The sequence below is a fragment of the Myotis myotis genome, unplaced genomic scaffold (genome assembly GCF_014108235.1).
Source record: "Myotis myotis isolate mMyoMyo1 unplaced genomic scaffold, mMyoMyo1.p scaffold_m19_p_8, whole genome shotgun sequence".
Lineage (NCBI taxonomy): Eukaryota > Metazoa > Chordata > Mammalia > Chiroptera > Vespertilionidae > Myotis > Myotis myotis.
This window is the reverse complement of record NW_023416390.1, coordinates 62,038,471-62,052,452: the sequence shown is the minus strand read 5'-3', so window position 1 is coordinate 62,052,452 and position 13,982 is coordinate 62,038,471. Positions and strand designations below refer to the sequence as shown.

At 42.3% G+C, this 13,982-nt stretch overlaps 1 protein-coding gene across 4 annotated transcripts in view; it reads right to left on the bottom strand.

The window, feature by feature from the left end:
* Positions 1–13,982, bottom strand: part of CACNB4 (calcium voltage-gated channel auxiliary subunit beta 4) — a 227,855-nt gene that overhangs the window by 13,414 nt on the left and 200,459 nt on the right. For all 4 annotated transcript variants that reach the window (XM_036320367.1, XM_036320368.1, XM_036320370.1 and 1 more), the window contains 3 exons: positions 12,298–12,407; positions 6,536–6,687; positions 4,795–4,890 (listed from right to left, as the gene is read on the bottom strand). In XM_036320367.1, coding sequence (XP_036176260.1) covers positions 4,795–4,890; positions 6,536–6,687; positions 12,298–12,407 — 358 coding nt within the window. The remainder of the gene's footprint in view (positions 1–4,794; positions 4,891–6,535; positions 6,688–12,297; positions 12,408–13,982) is intronic.

The following is a 13,982-nucleotide window of genomic DNA, read 5'->3' as shown; positions in this document are numbered from 1 at the left end:
AGAGGAGATTTCTTTCACAATATTTCTGACATCTGTTCACACAGCCTACTCCACCCTCACCCCTGAGACAAGGAGCTCACTACTTAGAAAGCCAGCCTATTGTTTTCAGCATTTGCAGTTGGGCGGACTTGTGAAATGCCTTCCTCTTAGTGGGTCAAAGTGGCCACTGCCAAGTGAAATTAGGCGGGCCTCACTGCTCTCAAGTCCACTCAGACCTGCTCCTGGAAACTCCCACTGATCTCAGCACCACCCTCTGGGCCTCACAGAACCAGCCTCCCTCACAGCGTAGAGCTTTCTACATTTGTGAAGGTAGACATGGCAAACAAGTTTTGAGATACTAATCTGTGATTTTCCTTTTGTATTTTCTCCTGTTCTTGTCTACTGTTCAAGCAGGTGGCAGGTCTGTTCTCCCTTGTCTGGCATGAGGTGGGGGTGGGAAGGATGGGGGTCGTGGCAGGAAATTGCCAGCTCTCAATCCCCCCCCAACCCCCTCCCCCCCCACCGGGTTTTGTTTCCCAAAAGCCTAAATGGGTTGGAGAGATTTTGCTAACTACCTCTGGAAACAAAAGAAAGTGGGGGTGCTTTTAGTACAACCAAAGCAGAGAGGAAGTTCCTTTAATAGCAACAAGAGGGGAAGAGAGGAAGACACGTCCCCTCCCTCAGAGAGAGAGAAAAGGGAGCTCCCTTGCCAATGTCCCAGAGAGGAGGGGCTGTGTGTCTCCCTGCCTTGCCGAAGGCCCCCTGTTCCACATGAGGGCTGATGCAGCAGAGCATCCTTCCCTGAGGATCACATGCACCGGTGAATGGTTTTCAGGTTTGGAATGATCCCCCTCACTCCCTTCAACTTCCTCACCAACCCCCCACTTATGACTTGGGGTCTTTGTTCTGCTCTGGATTAGGGTGGCTTCAAGCATAGGTAAATATCCTGCCTGCCCAGTGGGATGGGGTCAAAATAGAAAATGGACTATTTCTTGCATGTCCATGTTGGGAATCAGAAGATTCAGCTACATCACACAGCTACGTGTAAAGGTAGAGTGGCATGGTGGACAGAAGTTAGAGTCAGACAGATCTAAGGTTGGATCTTGGGGCTCATTTACGAATTCCTACCTCCAACAAGTTTCTTACCCAGGGACTGAGCTTTCTCTTCTAGAAAGTGAGGATAATGTTATTCGCTAGGGCAGACATCGAGGCGCATGCTCAGATTTCCCCTTGAGTTGGAACCTGCCATGACAAGTGTAGGCAGCAGACACACCTGGGTTGCTGCACCTTCAGCATCCACCACAGCGTTCCAGCTGAGGCCCTGCTCCCCAGGCTGCTGCCTGTCAACGCCGGAGCGCATCAGGGGGACGAGAGCCGGGATATTTCTCCCAACATGAGACTCCTCTTGAAGCATCCATCTTATATAAAAACTGCTGTTTGAAATTTTAACCCTGCTATTTCTGGCTTCTGTAAATGCTTGCTGGCTTAAATAATGAGGAAAATAAGACTACTCCCATTTCAGAGAGGCCATTAAACCTTCTCCAGACAAAGTTATCAGTGCTGGCGTCAGGCCAAGCCTTTGGTCGAGGTCTCAAAGCCCCAGCACATAGGGCCCTTTAAGAACTTGCAAAGGGAACTGGAAAAACCCCATATTTGGGAGACAAAGAAGGTGGAATGGTATAAATACGGGAAACTTCCTGTGTGATTTCGCCCAGAATTTGAGAGACATTTTCCTCTGGGCCCGTGCATAATTAAATGTAACTCGTCTCTCTACCAGCGGTTCTCAACCTGTGGATCGCGACCCCTGAAAATACATCCTGTATATCAGATATTTACATTACGATTCATAACAGTAGCAAAATTATAGTTATGAAGTAGCAATGAAAATAATTTTATGGTTGGGGGTCACCACAACATGAGGAACTGTATTAAAGGGTCGCGGCATTAGGAAGGCTGAGAACCACATCGTGTTGCTTGGTTCTTCTCTGGTTTTTCTGTAACACTCTAATGGGCAACCTTTTCTCTGGGGACCCACATCTAGGTGACTGAGATGTCTCAAGGCTGCATCACAGTCTGAGGCTCCTCCTACCCATCCTCCCCTTCCCCTTCTCCCTTCCCAGGGCCAGACCTACAGCAGGTCTGAAGGCTCTCCTTCTTGGTTCCCTTTAATCTCACATAGGCATTTTCTCAATCAATCTGCAGCTCTAATTCCATTTAGGTCTCTGCTTCCCAGAAGACCCCAACTGATAAAATTACCCTTATAAGATTGTTCTAAAAGTTGGAAACAATAGCATAGTTCCTGGCTTTTGGTTGCTGATCAGTAAAGGTCAGCATCCTTCAATTGGGTAATACATTCTTCTATATATGCTCAGTGCTTTAATCATATATTCCACTATGTACATGGGCTTCATCAGTAGACAATGTGAAGTTAGACTTCTTAACATAGCACTCCAGACTCCAAGTTATCCAAATTATCTGCAGGCAGGTAACCAGGCGCATGTTGCATGTGTGCGCGCGCGTGTGTGTGTATGTGTGTGTGTATAGTTGGGTGGGGTTGTGAGGGGAGGAAATTGGTTTTGGAACTAGATAAATCATAAATCTAATCCTAATTTGTTGTGTGACCTTAGAGAACCATTTCATCTCTCTGTCTTCAGTTATCTCACCTATATAATGGGGATAATAATGCTTATCTTACTAGGTAACTATAAGGATTAGAGACATTCTATTATTCTTATGGCATAAATTTCACTAATACTCTTATTGTACAAATATTACTAAATATTTATTGTGGGCCTACTATGTAGGAGCTTGAGATACAATAGTAAACCAGATCGGCACAGGTCCTTACAGAGCTTGACAGGTTAGGCATGGCCCAGCACATGTACATCCAGTAATTATAACAAAAACACTTAGATGGTGCTTATCATGTGTCAGGCACGTTCTAAGAGCTTCACCACATACTCACTCATTGAGTCTTTACACAAACCCAATGAGGTAGGTACATGCCAAAGATTACATAATTAGGGATGTAATCCTAGTGTGGATTACAGTGGACTTGAAATCGGGCAATCTGGCTCTAGAGTCTGAACTTTTTATTTTTAATCTTCACCCATGGACAGAGATGACAGAGAGGAGGGGCGGGGGAGAGAGAGAGAGAAACAGAGAGACAGAGACAGAGAGAGACATCAATTGGCTGCAGGGATTGGACTTGCAACTCAGGTATGTGCCTCAACTGGGAATCAAACTGTCAACTGCTCTGTGTATGGGACAACCAACTGAGCCATTTTGGCCAGGCCATAGTCTGTGCTCTGTAAACATCTGAATTGAATTTTAAGCTTCTTCAGAGCATAAATAATCCTTACACGAGTAGAAATCTAGTGAATCAAATCAGTAGAAAAAAGTTATTTTCTTTAGAGAAACACAGGCACAGAAATAGTAAGTCAGCTGGGCAGGTGCAGACACTGACCAACCACTGGTGACCCACATGATACCTGCTACCTCCCCCAACCCCTCCCACCATTTGCTTGGCTTCCAACTCAGCAGCTGTTTCCTGGCAACGGCACTAGGAGAAACGCTGCCATAATATGGCTTTTCACCTTACTTAACCCTGACCTTTTCATCTGCTCTAGCCACAGGGCTCTTCTAGTTCCAATAAATTCTCAACCATCGATGCCATAATCTTTTATGCCTATCAGAACTTTCAGGCAGAAAAGAAATGGAAAGTCAAATCAGTAGGTTTTCTTTTCATAAAAGCATACACATTGACTCAGTAGTTTGCTGAATTGGCCAGGTAATCAAGGTAGCAGTTAAGGACATTAAATATGGGACACTAAGTTCGTTTTTTATTACATGACAGACATCACCCAGTTCTGGATGCCTGAGTGTAGCCAACATGGCAGCATCAGTTTGTTCTAAGAAATTCCTCAGGTTTATGATAACATACCACCACACTATCAATCTAGAATAAAAACGACAATCCTATATAATAAAGAGCTAATATGCAAATGGCCATCACACTGTAATGGCTCAGACACTCAACATTGGGGAGAGAGGAATGGGGACCAGCCAGGCTGCGGCCCAGGAGATGGACAAGCTGCCCACCCCATGGTCCTGGGTGCCAGTGGCTGCACCTGTGGCCCAGGAGAGGGACAAGCTGCCCACCCCGCGGTCCCAGGCACCAGTGCCTGGGGCTGCAGCCTGGGAGAGGGACAAGCCGCCTGCCCCGTGGTCCCGGGTGCCTGCGGTTGCCGCTGGCCTGGGTGAAGCCGGCCCTGGTCCTGGGTGCCTGTGGCCAGACAGAGGGAGGGAAGCCCAGGTCCTGGGTGCCTGTGACTGGATGGAGGAGGAAATCCTGGGTCCCAGGTGCGGGGTGAAGCAGAGGTGGTTAGGGGCGATCAGGCCAGCAGGGGAGCAGTTAGAGGCGATCAGGCTGGTAAGGGAGAAGTTAGGGGTGATCAGGCAGGCAGGCAGAGGTGGTTAGGGGCGATCAGGCAGGCAGGCAGAGGGGTTAGGGGCAATCAGGCAGGCAGGCAGAGGTGGTTAGGGGCGATCAGGCAGGCAGGCAGAAGGGTTAGGGGCAATCAGGCAGGCAGGCAGGCAAGCAGTTAGTAGCCAGCGGCCTGGATTTCGAGAGGCAGTCAGACATCCCCCGAGGGGTCCCAGATTGGAGAGGGTGCAGGCCTGGCTGAGCTGAAGGACCTCCCCACTCCACGTGCACAAATTTCATGCACTGGGCCTCTAGTGCTAATATAGAAAGAAACACTACCCTTTCTTAACTAATCAAGAATGATTAAGACCAAAAATGATTGTACTTACTGGAGGGCACTGTGCAAGTTTATCAGCTGCCACCAGTTGCACATTTAAGTGTTTACTTTGGGACTTTCCTCTAGATTTAATCAACCTCTGTAAAACCTGATGGAAGAAGACACAGATCTGAGATACCGTCAATGAGTTGAAAGAAAACCAAACAAACCAAGGCCCCTTTTAATAGTCTGTTTAGCACTGAGTATGAATAGAGAGAAAATACAAAGTGACAAATCACATATATCAACTCTGTGATGACATCATCCACTTACACTGACTTTCACTTATAATGGATTTGATATATTTATCCTATTTTTGTTCCATGTGAGGTCTGGGTGGGATCTTGAGTTCCTACCCTGGATTTTACCCAGAGATTTCAAAAGTGGAGTCCTGCCAAAGTGGAGGAACTGATCTGTACCGGGTCATTTATTGTCCAAAATCAGTTGTCATATTTTGGTTCACTATCTCAATGTCAGATAAATATCAGAGTCATTTATATACATTGGGTCCTTTTGTTGATAGTAATTATTGAGGCATCCCAGTTTAATTTTACATTGATAGGATGATTTCTTGATAGAAAGCTAAGCAAAACATGTGTACTGGTATATGGCCACATATAACCAGTGATGTATCTGTCTTTTGAGCACTGCTATAACTGCATTTTGCCATATAGTCTACTCTCCTTTAACTTTTTCTTAGCTGAAACAGGACCCTCTCCCAAAAATAGTACTAGTGTACTATGATACTTCAGCACGTATGGCTACCAGAACCCCAGTTGCTGCACTTGTGAATCCATGGTGACTGGGGGTGACCGGGACAGGAGGTGAGAGGGGTTGAAATCTATCGCACTGCAGTGAAGGGTGCTTCAAATTTCAATCCATCCTAATGCTTCCCCAAAGGGCCTGGCTCGGTTTGGACAAGCTCATCCTGCGCAGAACCAGCGCCAGAGATGGAAGGCCGAGGACATCCGAAGGGCTGGGGGAAAGCCCAGCTCCTGGAGGCGTTCTCCACCCATGAGAGGAGACTACTGCTCTGGTTGGAAGTTGAATTGGAATTAAAATGAACTCTTGGAGGCACCGAAAAAAACCTGATTATTAAGGTAGTACCTCCCAAGGGTACATATTTTATAATCACTTTTTACATTATCAACAGTTTTAAAAAATGAAAGAACACCCAAATCAAAAGTGACCAATTGGAGGCTGTCTCACTTTCATTTTTCTCTCCGCTGGTGGCCTGAAGATACATGGCAAATATCCCATGTGCGTCATCACAGAATAATTATATTCCTTGAAGAATCCAACCTAACCACAAATGTAAGGGTCTGCAATGTTTCCATAAGACATTTTATATGGTGACGTTTGACTTTATATATGATAAATCTAGAAACCTTTCCAGAACTATGTACTCTCTCAACTGGGGAGAAAATATAGGTGATAGAAGAATCAATATTACCCAAGAAATTTACCAAAATAGAACCCAAAGTCTCTGAAAAGCCAGTTCACTTTTCCTCACCTTTCTTAGTTTTTGTTTCTCTTATATTCCTGCATAACTGCCACAATAGACTGTGGACTTTTTGAAGAAATGGACTATTTTTACTCTCAGAACTTCTAGAACCTTTACAAACTGTGGGAATTAAAACTGTGCTCATTATAAAAAGGGTTTACACAAGACATTCTCCTTGCACATGAACAAAAAAGCACAGAGGAAAAAACAAAAGAGCTGCTAAACCTTAAGCTGGAGATGAGCTAATTACCTTGGGAGATGAGACTTTTACATGAACAATAATTGGTGCTAAAGACGTCTTTATAAGTTGTGCTGGGTGATTGATGGTGTCTGCATCAAGAACAACCAGTTGCAAAGATCTTGCCAACTCAAAGATTCTTTCAATTTCACTTTGTACTTCCGCTAAAAAGAGAAATAATAAATAACAAGTCATGGTTACTTAAAAAAAATTAGTTCTTATATTTAAAAAATATAGACCCCTCTTTCAGATGCTTATCTATATTGAAAAACAGAACATTTGGAATTTACATATTCTGATCTAACTTAAGATCTTTTCTAAAGAGAGAGAAATGGTTTGAGTTTTGCATAAAACCAAACGGTAGAAAATTTGAGATGGCTCTCTTGATTTGCTTCTTACTTACACTCACCTTAATAGTTAGCTATTTATATAACTATTTTTGTTTGTTCGTTTTTAATCATTAACTGAGGATTTTTTTTATTGATTTTAGAGAGAGAGGAAAGGAGAAGGGGGAGGAGAGAAAGAGAGAGAGACAGAGAGAGAGAGACATCGAATGATTGTCTCCTATATGCACCCTGACTGGGGATTGAACCCATAACCTGGATATGTGTCCTGACTGGGAATCTAACCTGCTACCTTTTGGTGTATGGGACAACACTCCAACCAACTGAGCCATACCAGTCAGGGGCATAGCTATGTTAATTTTAATTGTTGCTTTGCCTAAAGAAATTTATTTTAGCTAAAACCACATTCAGGAAACAACTGAGACACATATACAGAGCAACATCTCATGGAAAGCAAATTGCACTGAAATGTTTTTACCAATGATCAACTTATATATTAATATTTTATAGATCTCCTTTTAAAAATCCCACAATCCACCTGTTTTGACTGATGTATATATTTTTGTATCCCTGATTAAATGTTCTGCATCTAATCTAACAACAAGCATATTGCTAAGTCTTACTTTAAGTATTAGGGCCAGTGGACTGTTCTGAGGCAAAATTATCCTATTATTTAAAAAAAAACAACTAAGATCAAATATATTAAAATGTTGCAATGCATCTAGATGCAAATCTATTTAGTGGCTGTAACAGCCAAGTTATCCAAATCCATGAGTGAATCTGGTCAAACAAAAAATTTAGTTTTTGTCAATATCTAAAGCAATCCAGATATTTTTTAAAAGCAAAACAGGTTACCCATAAAAACATAATGTGACTTTCTAAAATACAAAAAAGACTTTTAAATATATATTTTATAAATCATCTAACTTATTGGGTCACGTCCAAGTCTGATTTAGACTAATTTTCAGAGAGATGATCTTGTTTTGCTTTTTACTTTTTATTTTGAGCTACAGGTGTGACCTCACAATGTTGTAATCTCGTCCAAATTGCAGAGTAGACAAAGTGTAGACATGGCTAATTTAAATTACTTCAAAGGTGGCCTAGAAAAGGTGGTGTTGCTCTAACCATCCTCTCTGAAAAGGGCTTGTACCAGAATCCCATGATTTGTTTTGCTAATCTAGTATAAATTCAAGTTCATGTCACCCATTGAAAAGTTCTCCCTCCCACAATCTAATGGATTGACAAGGAGTGTGAGGTGATGAATGCTGTCATGTAGCTCAGAACTGTCATGTAACTCTATTCTCTTGGGCTTTGCCTAAAAGCATAAACTTTTTATTTTTCACAGAATCACTGATGCATCATCTGTATTAGACAGTTGTTTTTGATATTATTTAATACTTGAAAGGTTTCATCTTATAAAGAATTTGTACAATTGGGCTTATTCACAACATTTTTCTGAAATTACATTCTACATTTGTTATCGTAATAATAGCATACCTGTCCCTTTTTTCTCACATCAGAAACAGTTTTTAAAAAGAGATTTTTCTTATGAGAGAAGTTTAAAAACTAAATTTTCTTTTTATTGTAGTAAATTTTAGCCTCAGGCTGTTGCGGTACACTCTTCATTTGTTGTTTTCATTAAACTGGTTTAATGCTAACTCCTGGCCAGGGCTATGCTAGAATAAGTCTATATTGCTTTAATTTTCAAATCTGAAAACCATATTTTTAAACTAGACTGCTCTGGTACAAGGAACCCTCGAGGCACTTCAAGTCTCTGTGTAAATACCTCAGCAATGCTGTGGCCTGATTTCCTCTGCACCAGCAATGATGAAAGTGTGGTTTCTGACAGGTGCAGAGGACAGGCACACCTGCTTGACTAACACTAAACCCTTGGGCAATGGGCACTCTGTCATGAGCAGAGAGGTCAGGCAGAGCCAGCCAGGAGGTTGCAGAGAGCCACACTATATACTGCTGTAGGTCCAATATTTGGATAATACGTATACAGAATGCAATAAATAAATTATATGTGTGAGGAAGAGAAATTATCTACATAGCTAATTTTCTTTTTCTTTAATATGTTTTTATTGATTTTTTTTTTAGAGAGAGAAACATTGATGTGAGAGAGAGAGAAACACCAATCAGTTCTACCCCAATCAGGGATCTAACCCGCAACCTGGGTATGTGCCCCGACCAGGAATGGAACTGGCTACCTTTTGGTGCATGGGACGACAACTCAATCAACTGAACCACACTGGCCAGGGCAACATAGCTAATTTTCTTAAGGAAAAACTTTAACCAAACCAAACAATCTTGACTAATCAGGCTGATCCTCAGAAGGGTTCCAATGGAAGTTTCCTCATGACCTCATTCCAGACAAACGGGTCTCTGAGAAGTCATGGACTATGATGCTGGGGGGATGTTAATGAACGCTTCTACAACTTGGCCATGACTGATCTGGACCCATCTCTCTCCAGTCTTTCTATCACCTGGGATCTTTTTTACGTCCAAAATGCTTATAATATTTCAGTGGCTTCCTAGGCTCGAAGCAACATTTCCCAAAATGAGTTTCCTGGGAAACAAATCCCCTGATATATCCTATGGGAAGAAGGAGATTTTCTGTAAGAGAAATATTGCATACTATAATAGTTTCTCTTGGAATTTCAAATGTGCATTGCCCTTTGTATCCTAACGGCTCTAAGAAGTCTTGCAGTGAAGAAAACTGCCAATTGTTTAATGCACAATTTCCAAATTTATTTGATCATAGAAAACATTTTGGATGTAACAACTATTTGGTATCTTTTAAAATTAACATTTCATGGGTTCTATTCTGGAGAACTCTTTAGCAAGACACATGGAGCCCTAACATACTGGCCTCAATCTACTTTTCTCAGTCTCTTCCCTTGCTCTAAAACCATGTCTCCCCTCCCATTTTCTAAGCAGGCTCTGTAAAAAATGAGTTGTTTCTCAAACACACAGTGTTTTTCTATATGCTGATGCCTTTGCACATTCTTTTCTGCCCTGAAGAACGAGCTCAAATAAAACTTCTGAGATGTCTTCTCAGACACTTCTTACTCTCTACCCCTCTTTCTTAATACCCCACCTCTTTGCTCATACTTCCCCTATCAAGGAGTATTTACCCATCTGTTTCCTCTTTCGGTTTGCTCATGTGTAAGATACATTGTCTTAGTCACATTTGCTCTTCCCAGATCTGGCATAATGCATGGCACGTAACAAGTGTTCAATAAGCATTTGGTGAAGGAATCTGCAAATGTGCATCAACAGCAGGCAAATGGACAGAAGTGGCTCACACAGTGATTATTATAATAGACTGCCATTAAATTAACTCCATGTTTGTGGTATACAAATTTACAGAGTAAAGGGGGAAAACAGTGAACTGACATCTACCTTGTTTCTTCCTCAATATTTTTTTTAATATATTTTTATTGATTTCAGAGAAGAAGGGAGAGGGAGAGAGAGAGATAGAAACATCAATGATGAGAGAGAATCATTGATCGGCTGCCTCCTGCACGCCCCCTACTGGGGATTAAGCCTGTGACCTGGGCATGTGCCCCTGACTAGACTCTAACCTGGGACCCTTTAGTCTACAGGCCAACGTTCTATTCACTGAGCCAAACCAGCTAGGGCTCTTCCTCAATATTTACAGTAACTCCACCCACTCACTCCGCTGATTCTGACAACAGGTGACTAGATTACCAATGACTTCAAAGCATATTCATGAAGCCCTTGGTTTCATGCAATTGTTAGTCAGGCGACCTAGCTTCTGCTTTTAAGTATCCATTAGCGTCCAATTATACATCAGAGGAAGCCAACAGCACTGTGAGGAGTTAGAGGAGAGTGAAAGACAGAAGAACAGAGAACAATGCTTGTTTTAGAAATCTTCAATCTAATCTGGCATCCTTGTCACCCATGATACTTGACTTTAGTCAGTTACCTAATCTGGTTCATCATTATCAACTCTGCCATCATCACTTCCTCAAGGTGAAAATATTGTGCCTTATACAAGTGTTTCATTCTCGCCCTGGCTGGTATGGCTCATTTGGTTGGAGTATCATCCGGTACACCAAAAGGTGACAGCTTCGATTCCTGGTCTGGGCACATACCCAGGTTGTGGGTTTGATCCCCAGTTGGGGCATATGTGCAGGAGGCAACTGATCAATGTTTCTCACTGATATTTCTCTCTCCCTTCCTTTCTCTAAAAAACAATCAGTAAAAAACTAATTAAAAGTGTTTCATTCTGTATGTGAAAGGCTGTACTAAATACAGGACTAAAAAAAAGAAAAAACAAACAAACAAACAAACAAAACACCCCCACTGATGTCTGGGATCTTGCCCTGACAAGCTCTGACACCTATTTCATTTGGTAAGTTTAGCATTCTTTCACAAAGCAACCACCAAACAAACATTTATTGATCAAGTACCATGTGCTAATTCCATGCCAGGAATATAGAGATAATACTTTGTAGCCTCTTTCCAACCTGCTCCATTCTTGGCACAGCCTTCAGTGAGTTCTTGATGAGATGTTTGGGCATGCAATCTATTTGGAAATTTTATTTTTAGTTTTCAATCATCTATAGAGTTCATTTCAGTAGATTAAAAAAATGTAGTGGCATAGAAGACCCCTATCTACCCAGGAAGAAGAGGGGCAGTAAAACAAGTTGCCTACAGAATGAGAATGCAAAAGAGACTCCCAGAAAGTTATGAGTGTACTACGCCACTCTTGGAATCATAGAAACCACAAACAGCCTTTTCATATGAATGTTGTGATTTCCCCAGCAGCATGGATTTGCTTCTGTGGATGGTGAATCTACAACTCTGCTCACATATGTCTTGATGGAGCTAAACACATATAGCATGTGTGTGTTCTTCTTCATCATGGTAAATTTTAGGATGTTTTCTAACTGGTGCTCTGGGAATCTCCCTCTGTGTTCTTAATGTAGTTACTATTTCCACTTAACGATGTGACTATTCTGGGTACTACCAGTTAGCAGCAGAAGCAACACTGAGAACACCACGGTCTAGCTTTCTTCTAAAGACCTGAGAAGGCTGAACATCTCATTTCCTTTCATGTCAGCTATGAGTCAGATGTGACAGATTATTAGCCATGTTGAGAAACGCGGGCAAAGCGGGGATGAGTGGTTTCGCATGGTTAGGCAGTAACAGACCAGGAGAGGCCGTGAGGATTCTTCCCACCAGACTCCTAATTAGCTAATTGGCTAGAGCTGAGGGAGAGGAGGCTCTGGCTGCTGCAGGATTCTGCTGCCTTCTTTTCCAGGGATAGCATTCTCTCCAGTTAATCAGCGCTTCCCCTTTCTGAATGGGGAGCAAACTGGGAAAGCCATTCCAAACGCAACACGTGTCCTCCCCGTCTGAAAGCACAGGTTGGAGAAGAACCACATTTGAACATCTTACCTAGGCTGGACCGAGTGTTCGAACGTTCAATTATTGCTCTCTTGCTGGGATTATTTAGGACAGACCTCTTAGCAAGAGAAATGTCAGCTGTCACTCTCGTTATTGATATCCTATGAATAGGAACACAGAACAAAACAAGCCAGTAAAAATGTCATAGGGCTCTCCACGTGATTTATAAGCGCAGTACTTAATAACCACTTTACATACTACAGTGCAACCACAGCATAATAAACATTGGCCGCAAGTATTTTAAACAGGCTTTGGCTAGTATTAAAACACAAGCAGAGCAGAACACAGGAAGGTTTTAGCTACTTAACAACAACAACAAAATGGGTGCAGTAAAATTGCAGCTCCTCCTCCATTACTGTCTACCTTGCTGAATTCTCTTTAATGCACACCATACCAGGAGGGAATCAAAACACATGAATAAACCATGCTCTTTCTAGGAAGCGGCGACACAATTTCCCACAATTCACAGTTGAGTTGCTCTTGAACAAAACTTTCAAAAACTACAGATGTCAATGCTGCCGGTCAAAGGGAGAAATCATCGAAGACAATTAACCAGTTGGTAGCTCTGTTGCATTCCTGGTGCTCAACAGTTAATTCATGATACACGAAGCATTTATCCACAGGCCAAAAAGAAGGTTTGATTTCTAAGGATATGAAAAATACGATTTCTCTTCTGCAGGCACAAGACTCTTCAGCGTAGTTGCATATGTTGGGCACCCATAAGGAGGCAGGGTGGGAATTGTGCCAGGACATTTTTAAGTTAGAAAGTGTCCTGCAGACACACAAGAGAATAAAGCAAATCCATTGCAAGTGAAGGAGAGAGGGGTCTACATGTGTATGATTATCAAATGAGAGTCTCTGCAGCTCACAATTTTAAATTCTTTAAAATAAACCGGGAGTGAGCAACTTCAGACTATTATCTACCTGCAGAATGCAAAGAATGCCTCTCTAGGCCAGTTACGGCCACCATGGACCTTTCTCCATTCTTATCTTCACAACCTGCCAGGGTTCCAGAAAGGAGATAAGGAGAGCAGCACCTCCTCCCCTTTATGAACAATTAGTGCATCTGATCTCCTTCATTTTCACACTCCCTTTGGGAGTTGGAGCAGGAGAGAGGTGTCATTACTGATCATTATTGAGGCCTATGTCATTTCACACCTGTCTTGGGACAACACTATCAGCACTCTCAGGAGACTCTTCACCTGACTTCAGGGACCTGACTCCCTGGGGAGAATTAAAAGTATTCCACTTGCCAAATGGTTGGAAATCACTTATTTAAAGTAAAAGACTGCAAGAATTCTGGTGCCATTTTAAAGCAAAGTACCCCTTGCTTGTGTCATTGTATTTATAGGTTGTAGATGGTCAGGAAGATTTAAATGTTTTCATTTTTAGGCTTTTCATGCCCTAAGAAATTACTGGAGGCATCCTCAATGGTCTTCTGCAGAAACTAAGCATTTTGTGGAACACCTCCAGGGCTGCTGGGAGCCTCCAGGGAGGTGGAGTGGGCGGGGCTCAGCTTCCCCAGTCAGTGACAGGAGAACGAAGGCCTCTGCATTTCTGTTTTCTACATTGCTGCTCTCTATATGATTTTATTGTAAAAAGCTGTTCAACGGCTGCAAGACATTGGGAAACACTGGTCAAGTAATATTTCCTCATTTTACCAAGAAGAAAAACTG